Here is a 23,447-nt window from a genome sequence, read left to right on the forward strand (position 1 = left end):
GCCGGACAGGAAAGCCCAGGAGGAGATGATCTCGGAGCTGAGGCAGCAGAAGTTCTATCTGGAGTCCCAGGCTGGGAAACTGGAGGCCCAGAATGCCAAGCTGGAGGAGCATCTGGAGAAGATAAGCCAGCAGGAGCAGAGCAACAAGAGCCGAGTGCTGGAGCTGGAGACGAGGTTGAGAGAGGTGAGGAGAGAGGAAAGAGGAGATGGGGAGAGGACGAGGGCAGACAGGGGAGGAGTGGGCAGGAAGGTTTGGGTCACATGAAGGAGGAAAAGGCAGGAAGGTTGGGGTCACAGGAAGGAGGAGAGGAAAGGGGAGGAAGGTTGGGGTCACAGGAAGGAGGAGAGGAAAGGGAAGGAAGGTTGGGGTCACAGGAAGGAGGAGAGGGGAGGAAGGTTGGGGTCACAGGATGGAGGAGAGGAGAGGGCAGGATGGTTGGGGTCACAGGATGGAGGAGAGGGGAAGAAGGTTGGGGTCACAGGAAAGAGGAGAGGGCAGGATGGTTGGGGTCACAGGAAGGAGGAGAGGGGAGGAAGGTTGGGGTCACAGGAAGGAGGAGAGGGGAGGAAGGTTGGGGTAACAGGAAGAAGGAGAGGGGATGAAGGTTGGGGTCACAGGAAGGAGGAGAGGGGAGGATGGTTGGGGTCACAGGAAGGAGGAGAGGGGAGGAAGGTTGGGGTCACAGGAAGGAGGAGAAGGCAGGAAGGTTGGGGTCACAGGAAGGAGGAGAGGGCAGGAAGGTTGGTGTCACAGGAAGGAGGAGAGGAAAGGGGAGGAAGGTTGGGGTCACAGGAAGGAGGAGAGGGGAAGAAGGTTGGGGTCACAGGAAAGAGGAGAGGGCAGGATGGTTGGGGTCACAGGAAGGAGGAGAGGGGAGGAAGGTTGGGATAACAGGAAGGAGGAGAGAGGAGAGGGGAGGAAGGTTGGGGTCACAGGAAGGAGGAGAGGGGAAGAAGGTTGGGGTCACAGGAAGGAGGAGAGGGGAGGAAGGTTGGGGTAACAGGAAGAAGGAGAGAGGGGAGGAAGGTTGGGGTTACAGGAAGGAGGAGAGGGGAGGATGGTTGGGGTCACAGGAAGGAGGAGAGGGGAGGAAGGTTGGGGTCACAGGAAGGAGGAGAGGGGAGGAAGGTTGGAGTCACAGGAAGGAGGAGAGGGTAGGAAGGTTGGGGTCACAGGAAGGAGGAGAGGAGAGGGGAGGATGGTTGGGGTCACATGAAGGAGGAGAAGGCAGGAAGGTTGGGGTCACAGGAAGGAGGAGAGGAGAGGGGAGGAAGGTTGGGGTCACAGGAAGGAGGAGAGGGGAGGATGGTTGGGGTCACAGGAAGGAGGAGAGGGGAGGAAGGTTGGGGTCACAGGAAGGAGGAGAGGGGAGGAAGGTTGGAGTAACAGGAAGGAGGAGAGGGCAGGAAGGTTGGGGTCACAGGAAGGAGGAGAGGTGAGGAAGGTTGGGGTCACAGGAAGGAGGAGAGGGCAGGATGGTTGGGGTCACAGGAAGGAGGAGAGGGGAGGAAGGTTGGGGTAACAGGAAGGAGGATAGGGGAGGAAGGTTGGGGTAACAGGAAGGAGGATAGGGGAGGAAGGTTGGGGTCACAGGAAGGAGGAGAGGTGAGGAAGGTTGGGGTCACAGGAAGGAGGAGAGGGCAGGATGGTTGGGGTCACAGGAAGGAGGAGAGGGGAGGATGGTTGGGGTCACAGGAAGGAGGAGAGGGGAGGAAGGTTGATGTCACAGGAAGGAGGAGAGGGGAGGAAGGTGAAAAGAGGAGGAGGAAAAGAGGGCCAGGAGAGCAGTCGACGGGTTGGGCAGAGAGGGATGCCAGATAGAGGGGTCATGGAAGGTGAAAGGTCAAGCTCCACTGTGGGTTGTTGATTTGCCAGATCAGCATCTTTCTGACTCACTGACCCATCTGGATCCCTCCTTCCTCTTCCTGACTCCTTTCTGTCTCTCCCTTCTCTCTGTTTGTCCCTCGTGTCATTAGATGGGCTTGGAGCACGAGGAGCAGAAGCTGGAGATCAAACGTCAGGTGACAGAGCTGACTCTGTCGCTGCAGGAGAGGGTGTCTCAGATCAGCGGGCTGCAGGCGGCACGCCACTCCGTGGAGAGTCAGCTGCAGCAGGCCAAGTCAGAGCTGGAGGACACCACCGCTGAGGCTGAGGAGGAGATCTGTGTTCTCAGAGTGAGTGCAGGAGGGACACACATACCAGTCTGCTGTTATTACTGTGATATTATGACGTACAGTACAGCCACCGAACATGTCTCTCTCTCTGTCTGGTAGGCCCACCGAGACGAGATCCAGCGCAAGTATGATGCCCTCAGAGACAGCTGTGCGGTAGGCCACCCCTTTGTATCACCTTTTCTCTCTCTCTCTGCTACCTCTCTTTACCCTGTCTCTTTCTCTCTCTTTCTATTCTCTCTCACTCCTTTCAGGATTCGAAGGCATTAACTGAGTTGAATCAGATACGATCAGCTATTACAGATTTCCATTGGCCGTGTTTCCAGCCATCACGCTCAGTGAGGCCTTTGTTTTTCCAGGAAAAAAGTAGAGCATCAATTAGGTTATCCGTCTGTTTTCAATCCCCGCTGCTATTTCTACTATTTAGAAAAATATCCATTTGTTTTATGCGGTTCCTCCATATCTTTTTTGCCAAGAATAGAACTAAGTCTTGTATTTAGGTTGATGTGATGAATAATATATACCCATATCTTTTCATATCTCTTTGTCAGCGAGCGCATGAAAACTAACCCTGGGAAGATGAGGTTATTGTGTTGTGGTGAGGGATTTAAAAACCTTCAAAGTCACATTGTTTGAATCACTGCTGGGTCTCATTGTGGTTAATACATAATGGTCTCTCTTTATCCCCTTGCCCTACTTTTGTGATCCTCCCACTCGCAAGCTGTTGAGAAAGAGTATTCTTCCTAGATTCGTCTGGCCGATATTCAGGCAATCATTCCCAAGTTCGGAAACAAATTGAGATTGTTACGCCTGGCCCCCCATGTCTATTTCTGTGTATGGCACCTGTTTGTTCTGTTTAGATCATTGATAACACAGTGCTTCTTGCAGCCCTGCACCATTAAAAACAGCAGAAATGAAACATGGGCAAGGTTGCATTGACATGAGATAGTAGTATATCAATAGATACTGTTATGTACTGATGACAAGTGTTATGTAACATGCCTGGAGGTGAAGGTCTGGGTGCTTTGGCTGTTGTTGGGAATTGGCTAGGTTTTGTTTACACATCTTTAGAGGGTAGTGCATTCTAACCAAACCCACTGTAATAAATCACAAACACCTGGATGCTAACACCAGTGTTAATCTACCCCGGGTTCTGCTACTAGACTGTCCTGTGTTTCTGTGTCCTTTAAGGAAACTACAGAGCTTCAAACATGGCGTGTGTGTGTGTGTGTGTGTGTTCATGAGCACCCAGTAGGATGGAGAGAGTACATTGCTGATGAACAGATCCCGGCTTATCAGTCCCATTGTTGACCTCCCATCTCTTCTGAGTATTTTGTCATTTCTGTCAGTCCTCAGCCCCTAGGGCCTGCTAGAGAGAGATGACTGATGTTTGTTCACTCCTCTGCCCTGTCGTCCTGCACGGTACAGAGCCGCCGGCTCCCCAGAGAGAGGAATAACATCTAACTCAGCTTCAGAAACCTCTAACCTTCGTTTGAATAGGGTATGCACTAGTATGCTGGCTGATTAAGAGGACATAATGATGCAGATGAATAGATTATGCAGTTCCCTGCTCAGCCCTGGAGAGTGACATGAAGGCTGTCTAAGATAATCATGTTTCCATGGATATTTATCTCTAATTGCAAAATGGTTGCCTTAGCGGGCTGTAATGTACGCAGCATTCACTGAAGGAAACTCACGGTGATCGTCTCAAGTGTTCGGTAATCCAACGAAACGCTGTGCGGGTTTCGATTAAATCCATACGCTCTGGTGAGGACTTTCCACTCTTGTCCGTCAACGGTCATTTAAATGATGAGTCTTAATCCCCCCTCCCATTGATTGGTCATTCTATTTCACTACATGATGAACAGGTCCACCACTACATCACTACATCGTAGTATACATTGAAAACATATACAGTTGTGTTGAGATGCTGGTAAGAACCTAGTGTAATTCTTCTCCATCCCTCCCTCAGGTGATCACAGACCTGGAGGAGCAGCTGACCCAGTTGACCCAGGAGAACTCTGAGCTGAACAGACAGAACTTCTATCTGTCCAAGCAGCTGGACGAGGCCACAGACGAGACGGAGGAGCGCCTGCAGCTGGGCCAGGACGTGGACCGCCTCCGCCGCGAGGTGGCTGACCGTGAGATGCACCTCAACAACCAGAAACAGGTGTGACTCACGCTCACACCCATCCTGCTCAGTGTACAACACTCTAATGTTACTAGAATGTGTTCATGGAGAGTCTAGTTTCTCATGTTCTCAATTCAATTCAATTCAAGGGAGTTTATTGGCATGGGAAACACATGTTTACATTGCCAAAGAAAGTGAAATGGATAATGAACAGAAGTGAAATAATCTCTCTCTCTCTCTCATATATGCCCCAAAACACATAACTCTCCTCGGTCCTCAACAATCAATTACAGGTGACACACACAAAAACATACACACACACTTCAGCAGCTACTGTGATTAAGTGGAGTATAAATCAGGCAGAAGATACTGGACTGTTCTTTTGTTATGAAGCGCTAGCTCAGTGAGCAGTGAGAGGAATAGGAGGCTGTGTGACGCTGTGCTCTGCCCCTGTGGGAGGGGGTGTGTAGGCGTTCAGTAGCTTCATCTCTCAGTCTCTCTGTCCTAGCTAGTGGTTGTGTAACCAGGGATGGAAGTCATAGATGAGGGATCCGACCGTGAGTGGGAGGGATGTGTCATCCACATCGTTCCCAGGTCGTGTCAGCCCTGGATGCGTGGACTTCAGAGGACCATGGTGCTGCTGCAGCTATATTTGTATCCCAGTGTTTGTCTCAAGCAGAGAAATAGGAAGCATAAAAACCTAGCTCAGTGTCAGCCCTATGTACAGTACATAGGCAAAATGCATTGCCTTCATGAATCTATACAACTCTCAAAAGCACTTTTAACTGTGGCGCACAACCCATTGATATATGACAATGCTGATGTTGGTTTGGGATAGTATGTCTATTACTCAGAGAGCTGCTTCATTAAGGCCACAAAGCACCATGAAAATCTCCTTAAATGGTTGTATTAGTGTACGTTTTTCCCCTGCAATCGCTCTGTGTTGTTCATGTTGTCTGTAGGAACAGAGCAGAGCAGTGCCTTCTATTCTCCTATTCTCATTTAACCTCCCCCCTGTCCTGTGTTAGAACATTGAAACGCTGAAGACCACGTGCACCATGCTGGAGGAGCAGGTCCTGGAGCTGGAGACCCTGAACGATGAGCTGCTGGAGAAGGAGAGGCAATGGGATGCCTGGAGGGGAGCCCTGGAGGAAGAGAAGAACCAGGCTGAGAGGAGGACCAGGGAGATCCAGAGACTGCTGGACAACGAGAAGCAGAACAGGTAACACAAAAACAAACACACACCAACACACAAACACACACACACTCATATGGCCCCCTCTCTTACTCCTGTTCAGGCTGCGTGCGGACCAGCGCAACTCGGAGGCTCGTCAGTCTATTGAACAGGCAGTGAAGGAGCACAAGGCTGAGATTCTGGCTCTGCAGGAGGCCCTCAAGGACCAGAGACTCAAAGCAGAGAGCCTCTCTGACACAGTGAGCCTTATGTGTCTGCCTGTTCATCTCTCTCTATGTCTGTGTATCCATCTGTCTTTCTCTCGGTCTCTCTCTCTCTCTGTCTGTCTCTCTGTCTCTCTGTCTGTTTGGCTAAAGCAGACCTGTACATATTTTCTTGCCTCTGGCCCTCTAGCTGAATGAACTGGAGAAGAAGCATGCCATGCTGGAGATGAATGCCAGGAGTCTGCAGCAGAAACTGGAGAGTGAGAGGGAGCTGAAACAGAGGCTGCTGGATGACGTGGGTTATGCTTTCCTCTCATTCTGCATGTGTTGCAATTGAGTCATTAATATCATGTCATGTTAAAAATGCCTCTATTATAACCCGATATGTTTGTGCGTCTTGTGAGAAGTGAAACATCACATCATGTTTATACTGCTGGTGTCCCTCCACAGCAAGGTAACCTGCAGCAGCAGATGGATGTTCAGAAGAGCCACATCTTCCGGCTGACCCAGGGGCTGCAGGAGGCTCTGGACCAGACTGACCTGCTGAAGACTGAGAGGACTGACCTGGAGTACCAGCTGGAGAACATCCAGGTACAGCTACACTCCCTCACACACACTCCCTCACACATACTCCCTCACTCACTCACTCACTCACACATACAATCGCTCCCTCACACATACTCCCTCACACATACTCCCTCACACACACACACACTCACTCACTCACTCACACATACATACAATCACTCCCTCACACATACTCCCTCACTCACTCACTCACTCACTCACTCACTCACTCACTCACACACTCACTCACACACTCACTCACTCACACGCAAACACACATGCACAAATATGCTCATGTGCAAACACGCACAAACACATACGCACTAACACTCACGTGCGTACATGCATGAATGCACACACACACACACACACACACACACACACACACACACACACACACACACACACACACACACACACACACACACACACACACACACACACACACACACACACACACACACACACACACACACACACACACACACAGAGAGGTACGTTAGTAAAAATTCATTGCCTTAGTAATGTTCACTTAGCTCCACCTGCAGGCTGTGTTCTCCCATGAGAAAGTGAAGTTGGAGGGGACCATCACCCAGCAATCCAAACTCATAGACTTCCTCCAGGCCAGGGTGGACCAGGGGGGCTCCAAGAAGAAAAAGGTGAGACTGGACAGCTCACAACACAGGTACAGAGACACAGAGTACATGAATACATTTCTAGAGCACCTTTAACTAGCGTCTGCTATGGGCTCTTTTCATTCTACCCCCAATCTTTTCTCAAAATGTTTGCCTGTGACAGTTATTATGTCTGTGTGTGTGTTCCAGGGTCTATTTGGGCGGCGCAGAGAGGACCTGCTGGCTGCCATGGTGGCCCAGGGCCAGTCCCAGGTTCCCCAGCAGGTGTCCCCTGTACCCTCTGTGCAGCCGGTGCCCCTGCAGTACAGCGACATGAAGATGGCCCTGGACAAGGAGCGCTCCCGCTGCTCTGAGCTGGAGGATGCACTGCAGAAGATGAGACTGGAGCTGCGCTCCCTACGAGAGGAAGGTAAGGACACAGTCATCTCAAATAAACAGGAAATAATCCCACTAAAGACCACGGCTGTAGTCCAGCGCATGCTATCGCTTCAAGCAGAACAACAAACTCACACCAGGCCCAAACAACACTTCTTTGTGACTTTCCTTTGATTCCTCTCTCTCGCTCTCTCTCTGTCTCCTCTCTCCTTTCTCTCGCTCTCTCTCTCCTTTATTTCTCTCTCTCTCTCCTTTCTCTCTCTCCTCTCACCTCTCACCTCACCTCTCTCTCTCTCAATCTCTCTCTCCCACTCTCTCTGTCTCCTCTCTCCTTTCTCTCACTCTCTCTCTCCTTTATTTCTCTCTCTCTCCTTTCTCTCTCTCCTTTCTCTCTCTCCTCTCACCTCTCTCTCTCTCTCCTTTCTCTCGCTCTCTCTCTGTGTGTCTCTCACTCTCACACATATACACACATTCAGCAGTCCAGTACAAGCCTGTGGACCATGGTGGTACCCCTGCTACCCCTGGCACATCGCGCCAGCAGATGATGATGTCTGCCATGGTGAAGTCTCCCGAGCACCAGCAGGGCCCGAGCAGCCTGCTGGCTACCGCTAACTCTGGCCGCAGGAAGGAGGTTGCCACCCCCGAGGGTGAGTCCTTCTGGAGGAGAAAAAGGGGACATGGGAGTGTTTATGCCCAGCTAACACACTGCATCAGATGAGACCTCTGTGTGGCCTTCAGCAGTGTGTCCATATTTCCATATAATGCAGTATAATTAAAGTAATAGGCCACCAACTGACATTATAAAGATACTTGGACCTAAAATCACTCAGGCAAGCTTTCCTGATGGCTACTACTGTCCTACAGAAATTCCTCTTCCTCCTAATGCCTTAGACCTTTGTCCTTTGTCTCTCACACTCAACAGAGAGAAGGAGAGTCACTTTTGAAAGTAAGTTCTCCTAACTCATGGAGCCCGCAATTTGCTATCCCCTTCCTTTTTGCCTCTCTACCACACTCCGAATGGGCCAGATTTGAAAAGCTCTGCACTGGGATCAAGTGGCAGATGTTTCTATAGAGTATACTATGCTACGTTATGGTTTCTAATGCTTGTATTGGAGTTTCCACTTTCCAGTAATGCCTCTCTACTAAATTATTCTAGCTATTCTAGTATTCACTTCAATTAATAACTAAAGTATTTTCATAGAATGTAAGTTTACATGTCTTTACATACAGTGCCAGTCAAAAGTTTGGACACACCTACTCATTCAAGAGTTTTTCTTTATTTTTACTATTTTCTACATTTTAGAATAATAGTGAATACATCAAAACTATGAAATAACACATATGGAATAATGTAATAACCTAAACCAATTCGATTCTTCAAAGTAGCCACCCTTTGCCTTGATGATAGGTTTGCAAACACTTGGCATTCTCTCAACCAGCTTCATGAGGAATGCTTTCCTAACAGTCTTGAAGAAGTTCCCACACACTTGTTGGCTACTTTGAAGAATCTCAAATATAAAATATATTTAGATTTCTTTAACACTAACATTACAATGTAGAAAATAGCAGAAATAAAGAAAAACCCTTGAAGGAATAGGTGGGTCCAAACTTTGGACTGGTACTGTACATAAATCATAAAGACATTTTCAATCCTGGCTTGCGTCAGGTAAATCATTGTAGAAATGTAATTCAAACCAGCATATTGGATGATTGGACATTACCAGCTAACAGAAAATCAACATATCATGTTAAAAAAAGCCATTATGTGTTTGTGACACACAGTGTATGTGTCTGTATTCTACTTGGAGAATTGAGACTGAAAACATTTCCATAGTTCTCTGTTGTTGAGCTAAACTTTCCTCCCTCTAAGTGCACAGCTTTGGAAATCTGAAGCAATTGCCTTTACTTCTGTTTGCCTACACTCCAATCCATTGACTCTCAGGCAGCTATCTGCCCTGCACCTTGAACCACTGCAACCCAGACCTGCACACCTTACAGAGGGGGGTTTTCTTTTCAGCTTTTCACCTTATTCCGCAATGTAGAAACCACAGGAGGTTGGTGGCACCTTAATTGGGGAGGACGGGCTCGTGGTAATGGCTGGAGCGGAATCAGTGGAATGTTTTCAAATATATCAAACACTTGGTTTCTATGTGGTTAATGCCATTCCATTCACGCCATTCCAGCCATTCTTATGAGCTGTCCTCTTCTCAGCAGCCTCCCCTGGTTGGAACATATTCATCCTGTTCCCTCAATGAGAAGATTCTTGGATGCATGTGTTAAGTTCCAGTTATGAACTGATTACTGGTGAATGTTGGGATCAATATGATTTACCTTTTCATTTCAGATCCTCTTTATCTTTATAACGTTTTCACATTATGTTGGTGATGCTTCCTTTCCGTTGCCTCACTTGCACAACTGTCATGACACGGTGCACTGGATTTTTTCCCTTGTTAAAAAACAAACAAACCGATAATTGTGGTTGCTATAGAGACCGTCCCTCCTCACTGTCTTTCCTGGCTGTGTTCAGAGTATGGCCATCGCATGAAGGACAGTCAGAGGGACAGGGAGAGGGGGAGGCAGAGGGAGAGCGTTCACCACAACACCCCTCACCGCTTCACCGTGGGACTCAACATGAGGGCTGCCAAGTGTACTGTGTGCCTGGATACCGTGCACTTTGGTCGCCAGGCAGCCACCTGTGTCGGTATGTTATGTTCCAACCATCCTCTCCCCATCATAATGATCAGGCACATTTCTGTTGAGCAAGGCTTTTTCAGAAGGGTGGCTCATACAGTACTGTGATTCTGGCATTCCTAGTTTGAACAGTTTTCTTCTCTCCTTCAGAATGTCATGCTTTGTGCCATCCAAAATGCTCCCCCTGCCTTCCTGCCACGTGCGGCCTGCCTGGGGACTGTGCCCTGCACATGGCTGAGGCGCTGTGCCGGGACAAGGGCAGCTCCCCTGGCTTGCAGCTGAAAGAGGCCAGCGGACATGTTCGCCTGGAGGGGTGGATGAAGCAGCCCAGGTGGGTCTGTTAATTCTGGTGTGTGGACTTCATGCCCACTACTACTGTGAAACAAATTTGACTAATAGGACTATACTATAGATCAACACGGACTGTCTGCTTACCCTTCAAGTTGACTGCATTTAGACTATTGCTAATCCCTCTCACTGTATTTGATTTGATCTGAGATGTTTCTTTAGTACTAAAGTATAGTTGTAGGCTACAGTATTATCCTCATCTGTTCTAGGCATTGACTATCTCTGTGATAGTCTATGCTGCTGGCCCAGTGACAGACATGTTTGTTCTGTAGGAATGGGAAGCGTGGCCAGGGCTGGGAGAGGAAGTATGTGGTGCTGGATGGGACCAAGGTGACCATCTATGAATCAGAGCCCAGAGAAGGTCTCACTCCATTTCCTGTCCCTACAGTACATATCATTATGAAATAGGTTGAACTATTTTCGATTTTTTTGGTAACAAATCATTCTTATTTAATTTAGCTTACAGTGTTCATGATTGCTGCCAGTTGGTGCCTTTTAGTCTGTGTATTTCTTAGTGAATGTTGATTTCCCTCTGTTTGTGTTGTTCAGACTCAGTAAAGCCACTGGATGAGTTTGAGCTGTGTCTTTCTGATGGAGAGGTGATGGTGCACGGGGCTGTCGGGGCGTCTGAGCTGCCCAACACCGCAAAGTCAGGTACCCACAAACTTGTGTTGACTTATTAACTTATTAGTAGTATCATGATCTGTGCTTAGGAAAGAACTGTTCCCCTCGTTCCCTCACTGTGCTGTGATGTGTGTAGATGTGCCGTATGTGCTGAAGCTGGAGTCCCACCCCCACACGTCGTGCTGGCCCGGACAGACTCTGTACTTCATGGCTCCCAGTTTCCCAGACAAGCAGCGTTGGGTGGCCGTGCTGGAGTCTGTGGTGGCAGGGGGGCGAGCATCTCGGGAGAAGGCTGAGGCAGATGCAGTGAGTACCACAGTACTCACCACTATGGAGTTAAATTAGTATAATTACTTACTGACATACATAACATACAACCCTAAACCTTACCCTATCCCTAACCCTAAACCGTACCCTAACCCTAACCCTAACCCTAACCCTAACCCTAAACCTTACCCTATCCCTAACCCTAACCCTAACCCTAAACCTTACCCTAACCCTAATCCTAACCCTAAACCTTACCCTAACCCTAAACCTTACCCTAACCCTAACCCTAAACCTTACCCTATCCCTAACCCTAACCCTAACCCTTACCCTAACCCTGACCCTTACCCTATCCCTAACCCTAACCCTAACCCTAAACCTTGCCCTAACCCTAAACCTTACCCTAGCCCCAGTGGTAGAAAAAGTACCCAATTGTCATACTTGAGTAAAAGTAAAGATACCTTGATAGAAAATGACTCAAGTAAAAGTCACCCAGTAAAATACTACTTGTGGAAGTGTCTAAAAGTATTTGGTTTTAAATATACTTAAGTATTAAAAGTAAACGTTATTGCTAAAATATACTTAAGTATCAAAAGTAAAAGTTCCTTATAAATCCTCTTGGTACCTCCTCTGACCAACACTAGAAGCTGGGATGGATGTCCCTACAACCATTTCATTCGCTCTTTCGACTGTCCATCAACTCCCGGCTGAACCCTACATCACAGCCACTGACAAAACCCATGCCTGCAGTCATTGCATCGTAGTGCAGCAGGAGAGAGGGATGTCATTACGGTAGATCGATTTATAGCCATTAATCAAAATAATTATTAGATTTTAAACAAAAAACACTTTCTGTTTGTCATAGATGGACAAGATTAATATGAGATGAAAGGAGAGTTTCTAACGAGTTCAGGAAGTCAAGATAGAGCTCTGTTCACAACAAATGTCTCGCTTTAGAAAATATGCACATTTTCTCTAACCCTAAACATACAAATATGTATTGTACAGTTATAAGGAAAGTGAAGTCTTGTAGTTAGTCATTTCATAATTTGATTATGCTATATTTAGAAACCAGATAAGTCATGTCAAGCCTTATTCATACAGTTTGGTTGAATACTAATACATTGTATAAAATATTTAATATTTGCCTATTTTTTTAATCATAGTTGTACTGTGCACTTGAGCTTGTGTCCTCAAAAGTGACTACACCTCAGCAACTGAGAACTATTTTTACCAGAAAGGTGAGATTTGAACCTTTCATTGAATATGCAGCATTACTAGTTGTTTTTTATGGCTCTCTTATGATACATACTTACTTTTCGAATACACTTAGTTACATTTAACTGGTTTAAGCAAACCAGAAGGCACCATTCTCTTTTTTCTTTTTTAGTTTATGGATAGCCAAGGGCACACTCCAACACTACAAACGAAGCATTTGTGTTTAGTGAGTCTGCCAGATCAGAGGCAATAGGGATGACCAGGGATGATGTCATGATAAGTGCCTGAATTGGAAAATGTTTCTCTCCTGCTAAGAACTCAAAATGTAACAAGTACTTTTGGGTGTCAGCGAAAATGTATGGAGTAAAAAGTTTGTTATTTTCTTTAGGAATGTAGTGAAGTAAAAGTAAAAGTTGTCAAAACTATAAATAGTACAGTAAAGTACAGATACCCCCAAAAACTGTACCGAACAAAAATATAAATGCAACATGCAACATTTCCAAAGTTGTCACTGAGTTACAGTTCATGCAGTATAAGGAAATCAGCCAATTGAAATAAGTTCATTAGGCCCTAGTCTATGGATTTCACATGACTGGGAATAGAGATATGCACCTGATGGTCAAAGATACCTTAAGGTTGGGGAGTGGATCAGAAAACCAGTCAGTATCTGGTGTTACCACCATTTGCCTCACTCAGCGTGACACACCTCCTTCGCATAGAGTTGATCAGGCTGTTGATTGTGGTCTATGGAATGTTGTCCCACTCCTCTTCAATGGCTGTGCGAAGTTGCTGGATATTGGCAGGAACTGGAACATGCTGTCATACACGTCAATCCAGAGCATCCCAAACAGGTTCAATTGGTGATATGTCTGGTGAGTATACAGGCCATGGCATTTTCACTTTCCAGGAATTGTGTACAGATCCTTGCGACATGGGTCCGTGCATTATCATGCTGAAACATGAAGTGATGCTGTCGGATGAATGACAACGACAATGTGCCTCAGGATCTTGTCATGGTATCTCTGTGCGTTTAAATGACCATCGATAAAATTAAATTCTGTTCATTGTTCGTAGCTTATTCCTGCCCATAACATAACCCCACCGCCACCGTGGGGCACTCTGTTCACAACGTTGACATCATCAAACTGCTAGCCCAAATATGCCATACACGTAGTCTGCGGTTGTGAGGCCGGTTGGATGATCTGCCAAATTCTCTAAAATGACATTGGAGGTGGCTTATGGTAGAGAATGCTCTGGTGGACATTCCTGCAGTCAGCATGGCAAGGGCATTTCCCCACAAAACTTGATACATTTGTGACATTGTGTTGTGTGACAAAACTGCACATTTTGGAGTGACCTATTATTGTCCCCAGCACAAGGTGCACCTGTGTGATGATCATGCTGTTTAATCAGCTTCTTGATATGCCACACCTGTCAGGTGGATGGATAATCTTGACAAAGGAGAAATGCTAACTAACAGGGATGAAAACAAATTTGTGAACAAAATTTGAGAGAAATATGCTTACTGTGCATATGGAACATTTCTGGGATCTTTTAATTCAGCTCATGAAACATGGAACCAACACTTTACATGTTGTGTTTATATTTTTCTTCAGTACAATTAAGTAGTACTTTAAAGTATTTTTACTTAAGTACTTTACCCCACTGCCTAGCCCTAACCTTAACACTAACAATAACCCTAGCTTCATGTCTACATCACAGATCAACTCTAACCCTAGCTTCATGTCCACATCCCAGTTCAACTCTAACCCTAGCTTCATGTCTACATCCCAATTCAACTCTAACCCTATCCTCAACCACAACCACAACCACAACCCTAACCCTAGCTTCATGTCCACATCCCAGTTCAACTCTAACCCTAACTTCATGTCCACATCCCAGTTCAACTCTAACCCTAACTTCATGTCCACATCCCAGTTCAACTCTAACCCTAGCTTCATGTCCACATCCCAGTTCAACTCTAACCCTAGCTTCATGTCCACATCCCAGTTCAACTCTAACCCTAACTTCATGTCCACATCCACATCCAAGTTCAACTCTAACCCTACCTTCATGTCCACATCCAAGTTCAACTCTAACCCTAGCTTCATGTTCACATCCCAGTTAAACCCTAACCCTATCCTCAACCACAACCACAACATAAACCCTAACTTCATGTCCACATCCCAGTTCAACTCTAACCCTAGCTTCATGTCCACATCCCGGTTCAACCCTAACCCAAGCTTCATGTCCACATCCCAGTTCAACTCTAACCCTAGCTTCATGTCCACATCCCGGTTCAACCCTAACCCTAGCTTCATGTCCACATCCCAGTTAAACCCTAACCCTATCCTCAACCACAACATAAACCCTAACTTCATGTCCACATCCCAGTTCAACTCTAACCCTAGCTTCATGTCCACATCCCGGTTCAACCCTAACCCTAGCTTCATGTCCACATCCCAGTTCAACTCTAACCCTAGCTTCATGTCCACATCCCGGTTCAACCCTAACCCTAGCTTCATGTCTACATCCCAGTTGAACTCTAACCCTAGCTTCATGTCCACATCCCAGTTAAACCCTAACCCTATCCTCAACCACAACCACAACCCTAACCCTAGCTTCATGTCCACATCCCAGTTCAACTCTAACCCTAACTTCATGTCCACATCCACATCCAAGTTCAACTCTAACCCTAGCTGCATGTCCACATCCAAGTTCAACTCTAACCCTAGCTGCATGTCCACATCCAAGTTCAACTCTAACCCTAACTTCATGTCCACATCCCAGTTCAACCCTAACCCTAACTTCATGTCCACATCCCAGTTCAACTCTAACCCTAGCTTCATGTCCACATCCCAGTTCAACTCTAACCCTAGCTGCATGTCCACATCCAAGTTCAACTCTAACCCTAGCTTCATGTCCACATCCCAGTTCAACTCTAACCCTAGCTTCAACCCCAGTTCAACTCTAACCCTAGCTGCATGTCCACATCCAGTTCAACTCTAACCCTAACTTCATGTCTACATCACAGTTCAACTCTAACTCTAGCTTCATGTCCACATCCCAGTTCAACTCTAACCCTAACTTCATGTCTACATCACAGTTCAACTCTAACTCTAGCTTCATGTCCACATCCCAGTTCAACTCTAACCCTAGCTTCATGTCCACATCCCAGTTCAACTCTAACCCTTCAACTCTAACCCTAACTTCATGTCCACATCCCAGTTCAACTCTAACTCTAGCTTCATGTCCACATCCCAGTTCAACTCTAACCCTAACTTCATGTCCACATCACAGTTCAACTCTAACCCTAACTTCATGTCCACATCCAAGTTCAACTCTAACCCTAACTTCATGTCCACATCCCAGTTCAACCCTAACCCTAACTTCTTGTCCACATCCCAGTTCAACTCTAACCCTAACTTCATGTCTACATCACAGTTCAACTCTAACTCTAGCTTCATGTCCACATCCCAGTTCAACTCTAACCCTAGCTTCATGTCCACATCCCAGTTCAACTCTAACCCTAGCTTCATGTCCACATCCCAGTTCAACTCTAACCCTAGCTTCATGTCCACATCCCAGTTCAACTCTAACCCTAGCTTCATGTCCACATCCCAGTTCAACTCTAACCCTAACTTCATGTCCACATCCACATCCACATCCCAGTTCAACTCTAACCCTAACTTCATGTCCACATCCCAGTTCAACTCTAACCCTAGCTTCATGTCCACATCCCAGTTCAACTCTAACCCTAACTTCATGTCCACATCCCAGTTCAACTCTAACCCTAACTTCATTTCCACATCCAAGTTCAACTCTAACCCTAGCTTCATGTCCACATCCTGGTTGTGCTCAACTCTCAACAGTTAATGACAGGGCTCACTCAGCAACAAGAGAGAACTCATCGTTTACTATAAGAGTTTGGTAAATGGTGGAAAGTGTCGGTCCTCATTCAGCTTTCACCTACACTATATATCTGTCATTAATACCAGGTGGAAATATAGACCTGTTTCCCTGGCTATTGTCTTTTAAGGTAGTTTCTCTGTTTGGATGCCTGAGGTCTGACTCATCAAAGGTTAAAACAGTATTTTTACTGTATGAGGGATATACTTTACATTTACCATCAGATTTCTTCTTCGCTACAGCATACTTGTATGCTTGATAGGATCCTGAGTATAATGCATCCATCCACTAAATCTGTATAAATAATTGTGAATTGTTTTGTTTTTTAATCATTTACTGCAGTAGTAAAGTTTTATAAATAATCCATGGTGTCTCTTATATGTGGCGTTAATTGTCCCTCTTCTCTCTCTCTCTCTCTCTCTCTCTCATTCCTGTTTGTTGCTTTTTCATCATGTCATACTGTATGTCCCTGTATGTGGGCATGTTTTGTTGATTTGCTCTATTCTGCCTGCTCCATGGGGTTTCACTGCACATAGGCTGCTGTGTCCAAAACACAGATGGTTCTGTCTCCTCTGGTCCAGGTAAAGAGTCTAATGAGGCTACTTTTGTCTGCTTTCCTGTTGATACCAGACACACAGGCACTTTATACACGGAATTACAATTATAATACATTTACGATTACAGTACAACATTTACAATGACAAAACAGAATAATTCTGTGCATGTTTGTCTTGAGCGCGTGGTCATCTTCCTGCTGTTCACCTCACGCTGTGACCACACGCTGGTTATCCCCACCATGCTTTCCTCTATTGTCTTATCAAAGTTGTGTTGACTGTGAGTGATTTTCTGACTGTTGTAGCACCTGGCAACTATCTTTTGTTCAATATCTTTGATTTGATGTATTGTGATCAGATCATTGGATAGCATTTTTCGCTGTATATTTCTTTACTCAAATGTCATGTTTTGCAAGGTGTTCAACTTTCATGATGAGTGAACATACTCATCACAGAGCCTATTACAGTGATATAACCAGCCCTATGCACACAATAGGCCTTCCTGTAGCCAGGACAAGTGGTCTGTCTGGTAGTACTGTCAGCTTTCACTTCTTACCATGTAGAGCCCGTGTCTAACTCATTTCACGGAGGGCTGGATGTCCGTGGGTTTTCGCTCAATCCTTGTCCTTGGTTGATGAATTAAGGTCGCAAATTAGTAAGGAACTCCCCTCACCTGGTTGTCTAGGTCTTTAGTAGATTGGAAAAGCCAAAAGGCCACAGAAACTCAGCCCTCTGTGGAATGAGATTGACACCCCTTTTGTGGAGTCTCTCTACCCCCCTTCACTCTGCCTGATTACCCTGTTTCTGCACCCACCCAACTACCTTAATATAAGCCCACTTTCTGTTCCTATACCAAGCCTGACAGCTTCCCGACTGTGCCTCTCCCACCATACTGAACCTGTGAGCCTCCTGACCCTGTGTTTCTGTCTCCCGTCCACCAGAAACTGCTTGGGAACTCTTTGCTGAAGCTGGAGGGAGATGACAGGCTTGACATCAACTGTACTCTCCCCCTCACAGACCAGGTAATATAATGAAGAGTAAACTAGACTTTTGAGTGTATGGGTTGATAGTTTTTCTCTTCCGCCTTACCACTTTTACGTGTGTTGATAACATATGCACTATGTAGTCCCTCATGTAGTCCCACAGTGTACAGTACACTACCAGTGACGTGTGCTCTTTCCCCTCTCACAGATAGTGTTAGTGGGCTCTGAGGAGGGTCTGTACGCCCTGAATGTAATCAAAAACTCACTGACCCACATCCCTGGCCTGGGCTCCGTCTTCCAGATCCACATCATGAAGGAGCATGAGAAGCTGCTGATGATTGTTGGTATGAAAGCCGACTTGACTCAATCAGTGATAACAGCACATATATACAGTACATCGTCAACTGTCTCATTTATTTGTCTGTCCGACTGAATTGAAGGGAGGGGTAATGTCTGTGTTTGGCCTGTAGGGGATGAGAGGGCGCTGTGTCTGGTGGAGATTAAAAAGGTGAAGCAGTCTCTGGCCCAGTCCCACCTGCCTGCCCAGTCTGAACTGGAGCCATTTATCTTTGAGACGGTCAAGGGCTGCCACCTCTTCTCTGCAGGCAGAGTAAGTCTAGTGGTTTCTTAGTGGTTGGGGGCATTGATTCAATTGGTCATCCTTTGACCGAAGAAATGCTTATCCCTTATCATAACTGTCAATGACTTTGTGGATGTGTCTGTCTACAGATAGATAATGGGCCTTGTATCTGTGCAGCAATGCCTAACAAGATTACAATTCTGCGTTACAATGACAACCTCAACAAGTTCTGCATTCGCAAGGTGAGTATCACCTCAAAGTTGAAACAAATTATCAGATGGCACGATAAACATCACTTTCTGGTTACAGAGGAAATTAAATTGACCCACAAGACAGCTCACAGTGACTAGACATGCACCTCATTTATATTGAACTGCAACTGAAGAAAAGTCTGTTCCTCCTATCAGTCCAGCAGCTGTTTTCCCTCGCTAGTTCTCTAACAACCTCCTTCTACCACCCCTCCATCAGGAGATAGAGACTCTGGAGCCCTGCAGCTGCATCCACCTGACCAGCTACAGCATCATCATCGGCACCAACAAATTCTATGAGATTGAGATGAAGCAGTATGTCCTGGAGGGTTAGTGGCTTTCGTTGTTGGTCGTTCCTCTCAGTAAACCCACTGGAACTCATGAGTACCAGAAAATGAAATGTGACCAATCCAAAAATGCTACATGTAAACAAGCCACTCTACTATTCACGTGTTAAAAAGGTTGATGCCACTAAATCCTTTCCATGGTTATTCTAATGCTGATTCTATATTTACATTTGAGTCATTCCGCAGATGCGCTTATCCAGAACAACTTGCATGAATGCTCATGCAACCCTAAACGCATAGGGTTAAGTGCCTTGCTCAAGAGCACATCAACAGATTGTTCACTTATTAGGCTCGGGATTAGAACCAGTGACCTTTCAGTTACAGGCCCAACGCTCTTAACCACTAGGCTACCTACCACCCTATCTGTGACAGAGAGCGTGTTATACACTGTGTCGCCCCTGTAGAGTTCCTGGATAAGAAGGACATGTCGTTGGCCTCGGCGGTGTTTGCTTCCTCCTGCCACAGCTTCCCCATCTCCATAATGCAGGTCACCAGCACTCTGCAGAAGGAGGAGTACCTGCTCTGCTTCCATGGTGAGATCTGTCTTGGCATTTGCAATTGCAATAAATTCATCTTGCCGTGGTGATATTGTATTACCTGTTTTACTGTACATATCACATAACATTGTGTTGTATTGCCCCCACACAACCACAGAATGATTGTAAAACATTCCAAGGTACATTCATCGACACAGTAGTTAAGGACTATTGTTCTGTCACAGAGTTTGGAGTGTTTGTGGACGCATACGGACGAAGGAGCCGCACTGAAGAAATCAAATGGAGTCGTCTGCCCCTGGCCTTTGGTGTGTACAGTATACAGTATCTGTATCTTCACATAGTACAGTTCTAACAAAGTGGTATGCGTTGTGGTGGATTTGATGTAGTATTGTCATAACAAGAACATTGCTAGAAATGTGAATCTGAGTACCAGTAGCGTATTTTGTGACTTTTGTAACGTAACCCTTTCCTTATCTGTCTTGAACAGCTTACAGAGAGCCCTACCTGTTTGTGACATACTTTAACTCCTTGGATGTGATCGAGGTTCAGGGACATGCTGCACTTGGGTAAAGAAAAAACGACCGAAACACAAACTCACACAATAAGAACTTGCACATGACAAAAGCTTCAGTATTTGTCCGAGTAGGCCTATGCGACCACAATCAATGCCACAAATTGAGAATAACACACACAATAATAGAGAAGTGATCTCCAATAACGTCCCCCCCCCCATGTCTGATTTTCATTTTCTATTCATCCATTGTGCTAAATGGCAGACATGATTGATTTTAGCATGATGTTATTAATTCCTCTCAACTCTCGGAATAGACTGATGGGTATATTGTTGTTCCAGACTTGAGGCTAGATGAAATCAGATTGACACTGCCAAAACAGCCGATGCGGATGTCAGAGGTGGAACTGGAGCTGACAAATCCACAAGCGGCTTGCGTACCTTTTAACCTTTTACTGCAGTGGGCTAAATCAGGGTCATACAGCTTTTCTTGTTAAATCTACTTTGCAATGAAAGTAAACACCTCACACAGATGGGTTGTGTCATTTTGGAGGCGTTTTTTTATTGGAAATAAGAATAGAATATGTTTCTCAACACTTATACATGAATGTGGATGCTACCATGATTATGGATAATCCTGAATGAATTGTGAATAAGTGAGAAAGTTAGACGCACAAATATCATACCCCCAAGACATGCTAACCTCTCACCACTACAATAACAAGGGAGGTTAACATTTTTTAGGGGGTGTATGATATTTGTTATTATTATTCACGATTCAGCCAGGATTATCCGTAATCATTGTGGCATTCACATTAATGTAGAAGTGTTCTATTCTTATTTACAATAAATGTTACCCCAAAATGACATAATATATTATTTAACACTAATGTATATTGGGCACAAAATAATCTGAAACACAACCCAAGCAAACAGCAAATGCATCCAACAAATGAGTCACAAGCTTGATGTAGTCATTGTGTTCTATGACTATGGGACCAAATACTTCCCTTTTACTACTTTAATACACACAGTTCATTCGGAATGTATTCAGACCCCTTGACCTTTTCCACATTTTGTTACTTTACAGCCTCATTCTAAAATTGATTAAAATGTTTCCCCCCCTCATCAATCTACACACCATACTCCATAATGACAAAGCAAAAACAGGTTAAAAAACCCCCAACAAAAACACAAGTATTCAGACCCTTTACTCAGTACCTTGAAGCACCTTTGGCAGTGATTACAGCCTTGAGTCTTCTTGGATATGATACTACATGCTTGGCAAACCTGTATTTGGAGAGTTTCTCCCATTCTTCTCTGCAGATCCTCTCAAGCTTTGTCAGGTTGGATGGGGAGCGTCGCTGCATAGCTATTTTCAGGTCACTCCAGAGATGTTTGATCGGGTTCAAATCCGGGCTCTGGCTGGGCCACACAAGGACATTGAAACTTGTACCGAAATCATTGCTGCTTTGTCATGGCTGTGTGCTTTAGGGTCATTGTCCTGTTGGAAGGGGAACCTTCGGCCCAGTTTGACGTCCTGAGCAGGTTTTCGTCAAAGATCTGTCTGTACTTTGCTCCATTCATCTTTCCCTTGATCCTGACTTGTCTCCCAGTTCCTGCCACTGAAAAACATCCCCACAACATGATGCTGCCACCACCATGCATTACCGTAGGGATGGTGCCAATTTTCCTCCAGACGTGACCCTTGGCATTCAGGCCAAAGAGCTCAATCTTGGTTTCATCAGACCAGAGAATCTGGTTTCTCATGGTCTGAGAGTCTTTTGGCAAACTCCAAGTGGGCTGTCATGTGCCTTTTCTGAGAGGTGGCTTCTGTCTGGCCACTCTTCCATAAAGGCCTAATTGGTGGAGTGCTCCAGAGATGTTTTTCCTTCTGGAAGGTTTTCCCATCTTCACAGAGGAACTCTGGAGCTCTGTCAGAGTGACCATCGGGTTCTTGGTTAACTCCCTGACCAAGGCAATTCACCCCCGATTGCACAGTTTGGCTGGGTGGCCAGCTCTAGGAAGTCTTGGAGTTCCAAACTTCTTCCATTTAAGATTGGAGGTAACTGTTCTTGGGGACCTTCAATGCTGTAGACATGTTTTGGTACCCTTCCCCAGATCTGTGCCACGACACAAACCTGTCTCGGAGCTCTACGGACAATTCCTTCAACCTCATGGCTTGGTTTTTGCTCTGACATGCACGGTCAACTGTGGGACCTTATATACACACACACAAGTGTTTGCCTTTCCAAATCATGTCTAAGCAATTGAATTTACCACATGTGGACTCCAATAAAGTTGTAGAAACATCTCAAGGATGATCAACGGAAAGGGCTCTGAATAATTATGTAAATAAGGTATTTTATTATTTTTTTGTGCAACATTTTCTTAAAACCTGTTTTCGCTTTGTCAGTATGGGGTATTGTGTGTAGATTATATATATTTTTTTCCATCAATCAATTTTAGAAAAAGGCTATAACAAAATGTGGAAAAAGTCAAGAGGTCTGAATACTTTCTGAATGCACTGTATAAGTGATACTTTTGGTTATGGTTCCCTAAAATTGGGGGACTATGTACAAAGTGCTGTAATTTCTAAACAGTTCACCCGATATGGATGAAAACACCCTCAAATTGAAGCTGACAGTCTGCACATTAACATCATAGTCATTGTTTGATTTCAAATCCAAACATTTGAAGTAAAGAGCCCAAAAAATAAAAAAAGTGCTTTACTGTCCCAATAATTACAGAGGCCACTGTATAACAAACATTTGACATAGAAATACCAGATTTTAAACAAAAATGGTGATTAATTCTGAAATAACAAAAAATATTAAGAACAGTTGACCCATGAGGCCAGTAGAGGGGAAGTTGGTCAATTGGCTGCAGGTCAAGGGCTCTTACACACGAGCCGCCGTAAGCGGCAAAGGTCTCATAGACATCAATGGGAGTAGGGCAGCGTCCTGAAAAACACAAGCAGTTGGCTTGCAGCTCGAGGCGACAAAAGATGAAATTTGCAGAAGTCTTTGAGGGTCCACCGCGCATGACTGACTAATGAGCAGAGTTCATCTTGTCAACCAAACCAACAATGTTTTAATGACATTCGTCCCATGTTGGCACCTTTACCTTATCGTGGACACTGCCATTGGATGAAACAAAACCACACCCGACTATAATCTGACAAATCCCCATGCAGCCGAGTTAGAAGTTCATGCAGTTGAAGCAGCAGTCTTTGCTCTCATACTCCCTAATGACCTTCACTTCAGAAATGAGAAAAAAAATCTGCAATATTACTGTTTGTCCCTCTTGAGCCCCTGTAGCAACCTCATAGCCAGAACACTGACAACAATGAGGCAGTCTATAGGGAGGTGGTCAGAGACCTGGCAGCCAAGACA

General features: G+C 45.5%; 1 protein-coding gene across 8 annotated transcripts in view; it reads left to right on the forward strand.

Annotated features, from left to right (window-relative positions):
- The window catches only part of LOC112263040 (citron rho-interacting kinase), a 60,763-nt gene that overhangs the window by 29,990 nt on the left and 7,326 nt on the right, over window positions 1-23,447 (forward strand). For 2 of the 8 annotated variants that reach the window (XM_042331642.1, XM_042331643.1), the window contains 26 exons: window positions 10-184; window positions 1,978-2,175; window positions 2,275-2,328; window positions 4,145-4,342; window positions 5,332-5,525; window positions 5,602-5,737; window positions 5,892-5,996; window positions 6,152-6,292; window positions 6,805-6,927; window positions 7,093-7,312; window positions 7,755-7,925; window positions 8,201-8,224; window positions 9,806-9,979; window positions 10,120-10,300; window positions 10,590-10,678; window positions 10,867-10,971; window positions 11,078-11,247; window positions 16,869-16,913; window positions 17,828-17,908; window positions 18,078-18,213; window positions 18,340-18,479; window positions 18,599-18,691; window positions 18,918-19,026; window positions 19,449-19,577; window positions 19,766-19,846; window positions 20,029-20,107. In XM_042331642.1, the coding sequence (XP_042187576.1) occupies window positions 10-184; window positions 1,978-2,175; window positions 2,275-2,328; window positions 4,145-4,342; window positions 5,332-5,525; window positions 5,602-5,737; window positions 5,892-5,996; window positions 6,152-6,292; window positions 6,805-6,927; window positions 7,093-7,312; window positions 7,755-7,925; window positions 8,201-8,224; window positions 9,806-9,979; window positions 10,120-10,300; window positions 10,590-10,678; window positions 10,867-10,971; window positions 11,078-11,247; window positions 16,869-16,913; window positions 17,828-17,908; window positions 18,078-18,213; window positions 18,340-18,479; window positions 18,599-18,691; window positions 18,918-19,026; window positions 19,449-19,577; window positions 19,766-19,846; window positions 20,029-20,107 (3,351 nt within the window). The remainder of the gene's footprint in view (window positions 1-9; window positions 185-1,977; window positions 2,176-2,274; window positions 2,329-4,144; window positions 4,343-5,331; window positions 5,526-5,601; window positions 5,738-5,891; window positions 5,997-6,151; window positions 6,293-6,804; window positions 6,928-7,092; window positions 7,313-7,754; window positions 7,926-8,200; window positions 8,225-9,805; window positions 9,980-10,119; window positions 10,301-10,589; window positions 10,679-10,866; window positions 10,972-11,077; window positions 11,248-16,868; window positions 16,914-17,827; window positions 17,909-18,077; window positions 18,214-18,339; window positions 18,480-18,598; window positions 18,692-18,917; window positions 19,027-19,448; window positions 19,578-19,765; window positions 19,847-20,028; window positions 20,108-23,447) is intronic. The other 6 variants (XM_042331644.1, XM_042331646.1, XM_042331645.1 and 3 more) reach the window with 6 other exon arrangements.

The sequence above is a fragment of the Oncorhynchus tshawytscha genome, linkage group LG12 (genome assembly GCF_018296145.1).
Source record: "Oncorhynchus tshawytscha isolate Ot180627B linkage group LG12, Otsh_v2.0, whole genome shotgun sequence".
Taxonomy (NCBI): Eukaryota; Metazoa; Chordata; class Actinopteri; order Salmoniformes; family Salmonidae; genus Oncorhynchus; species Oncorhynchus tshawytscha.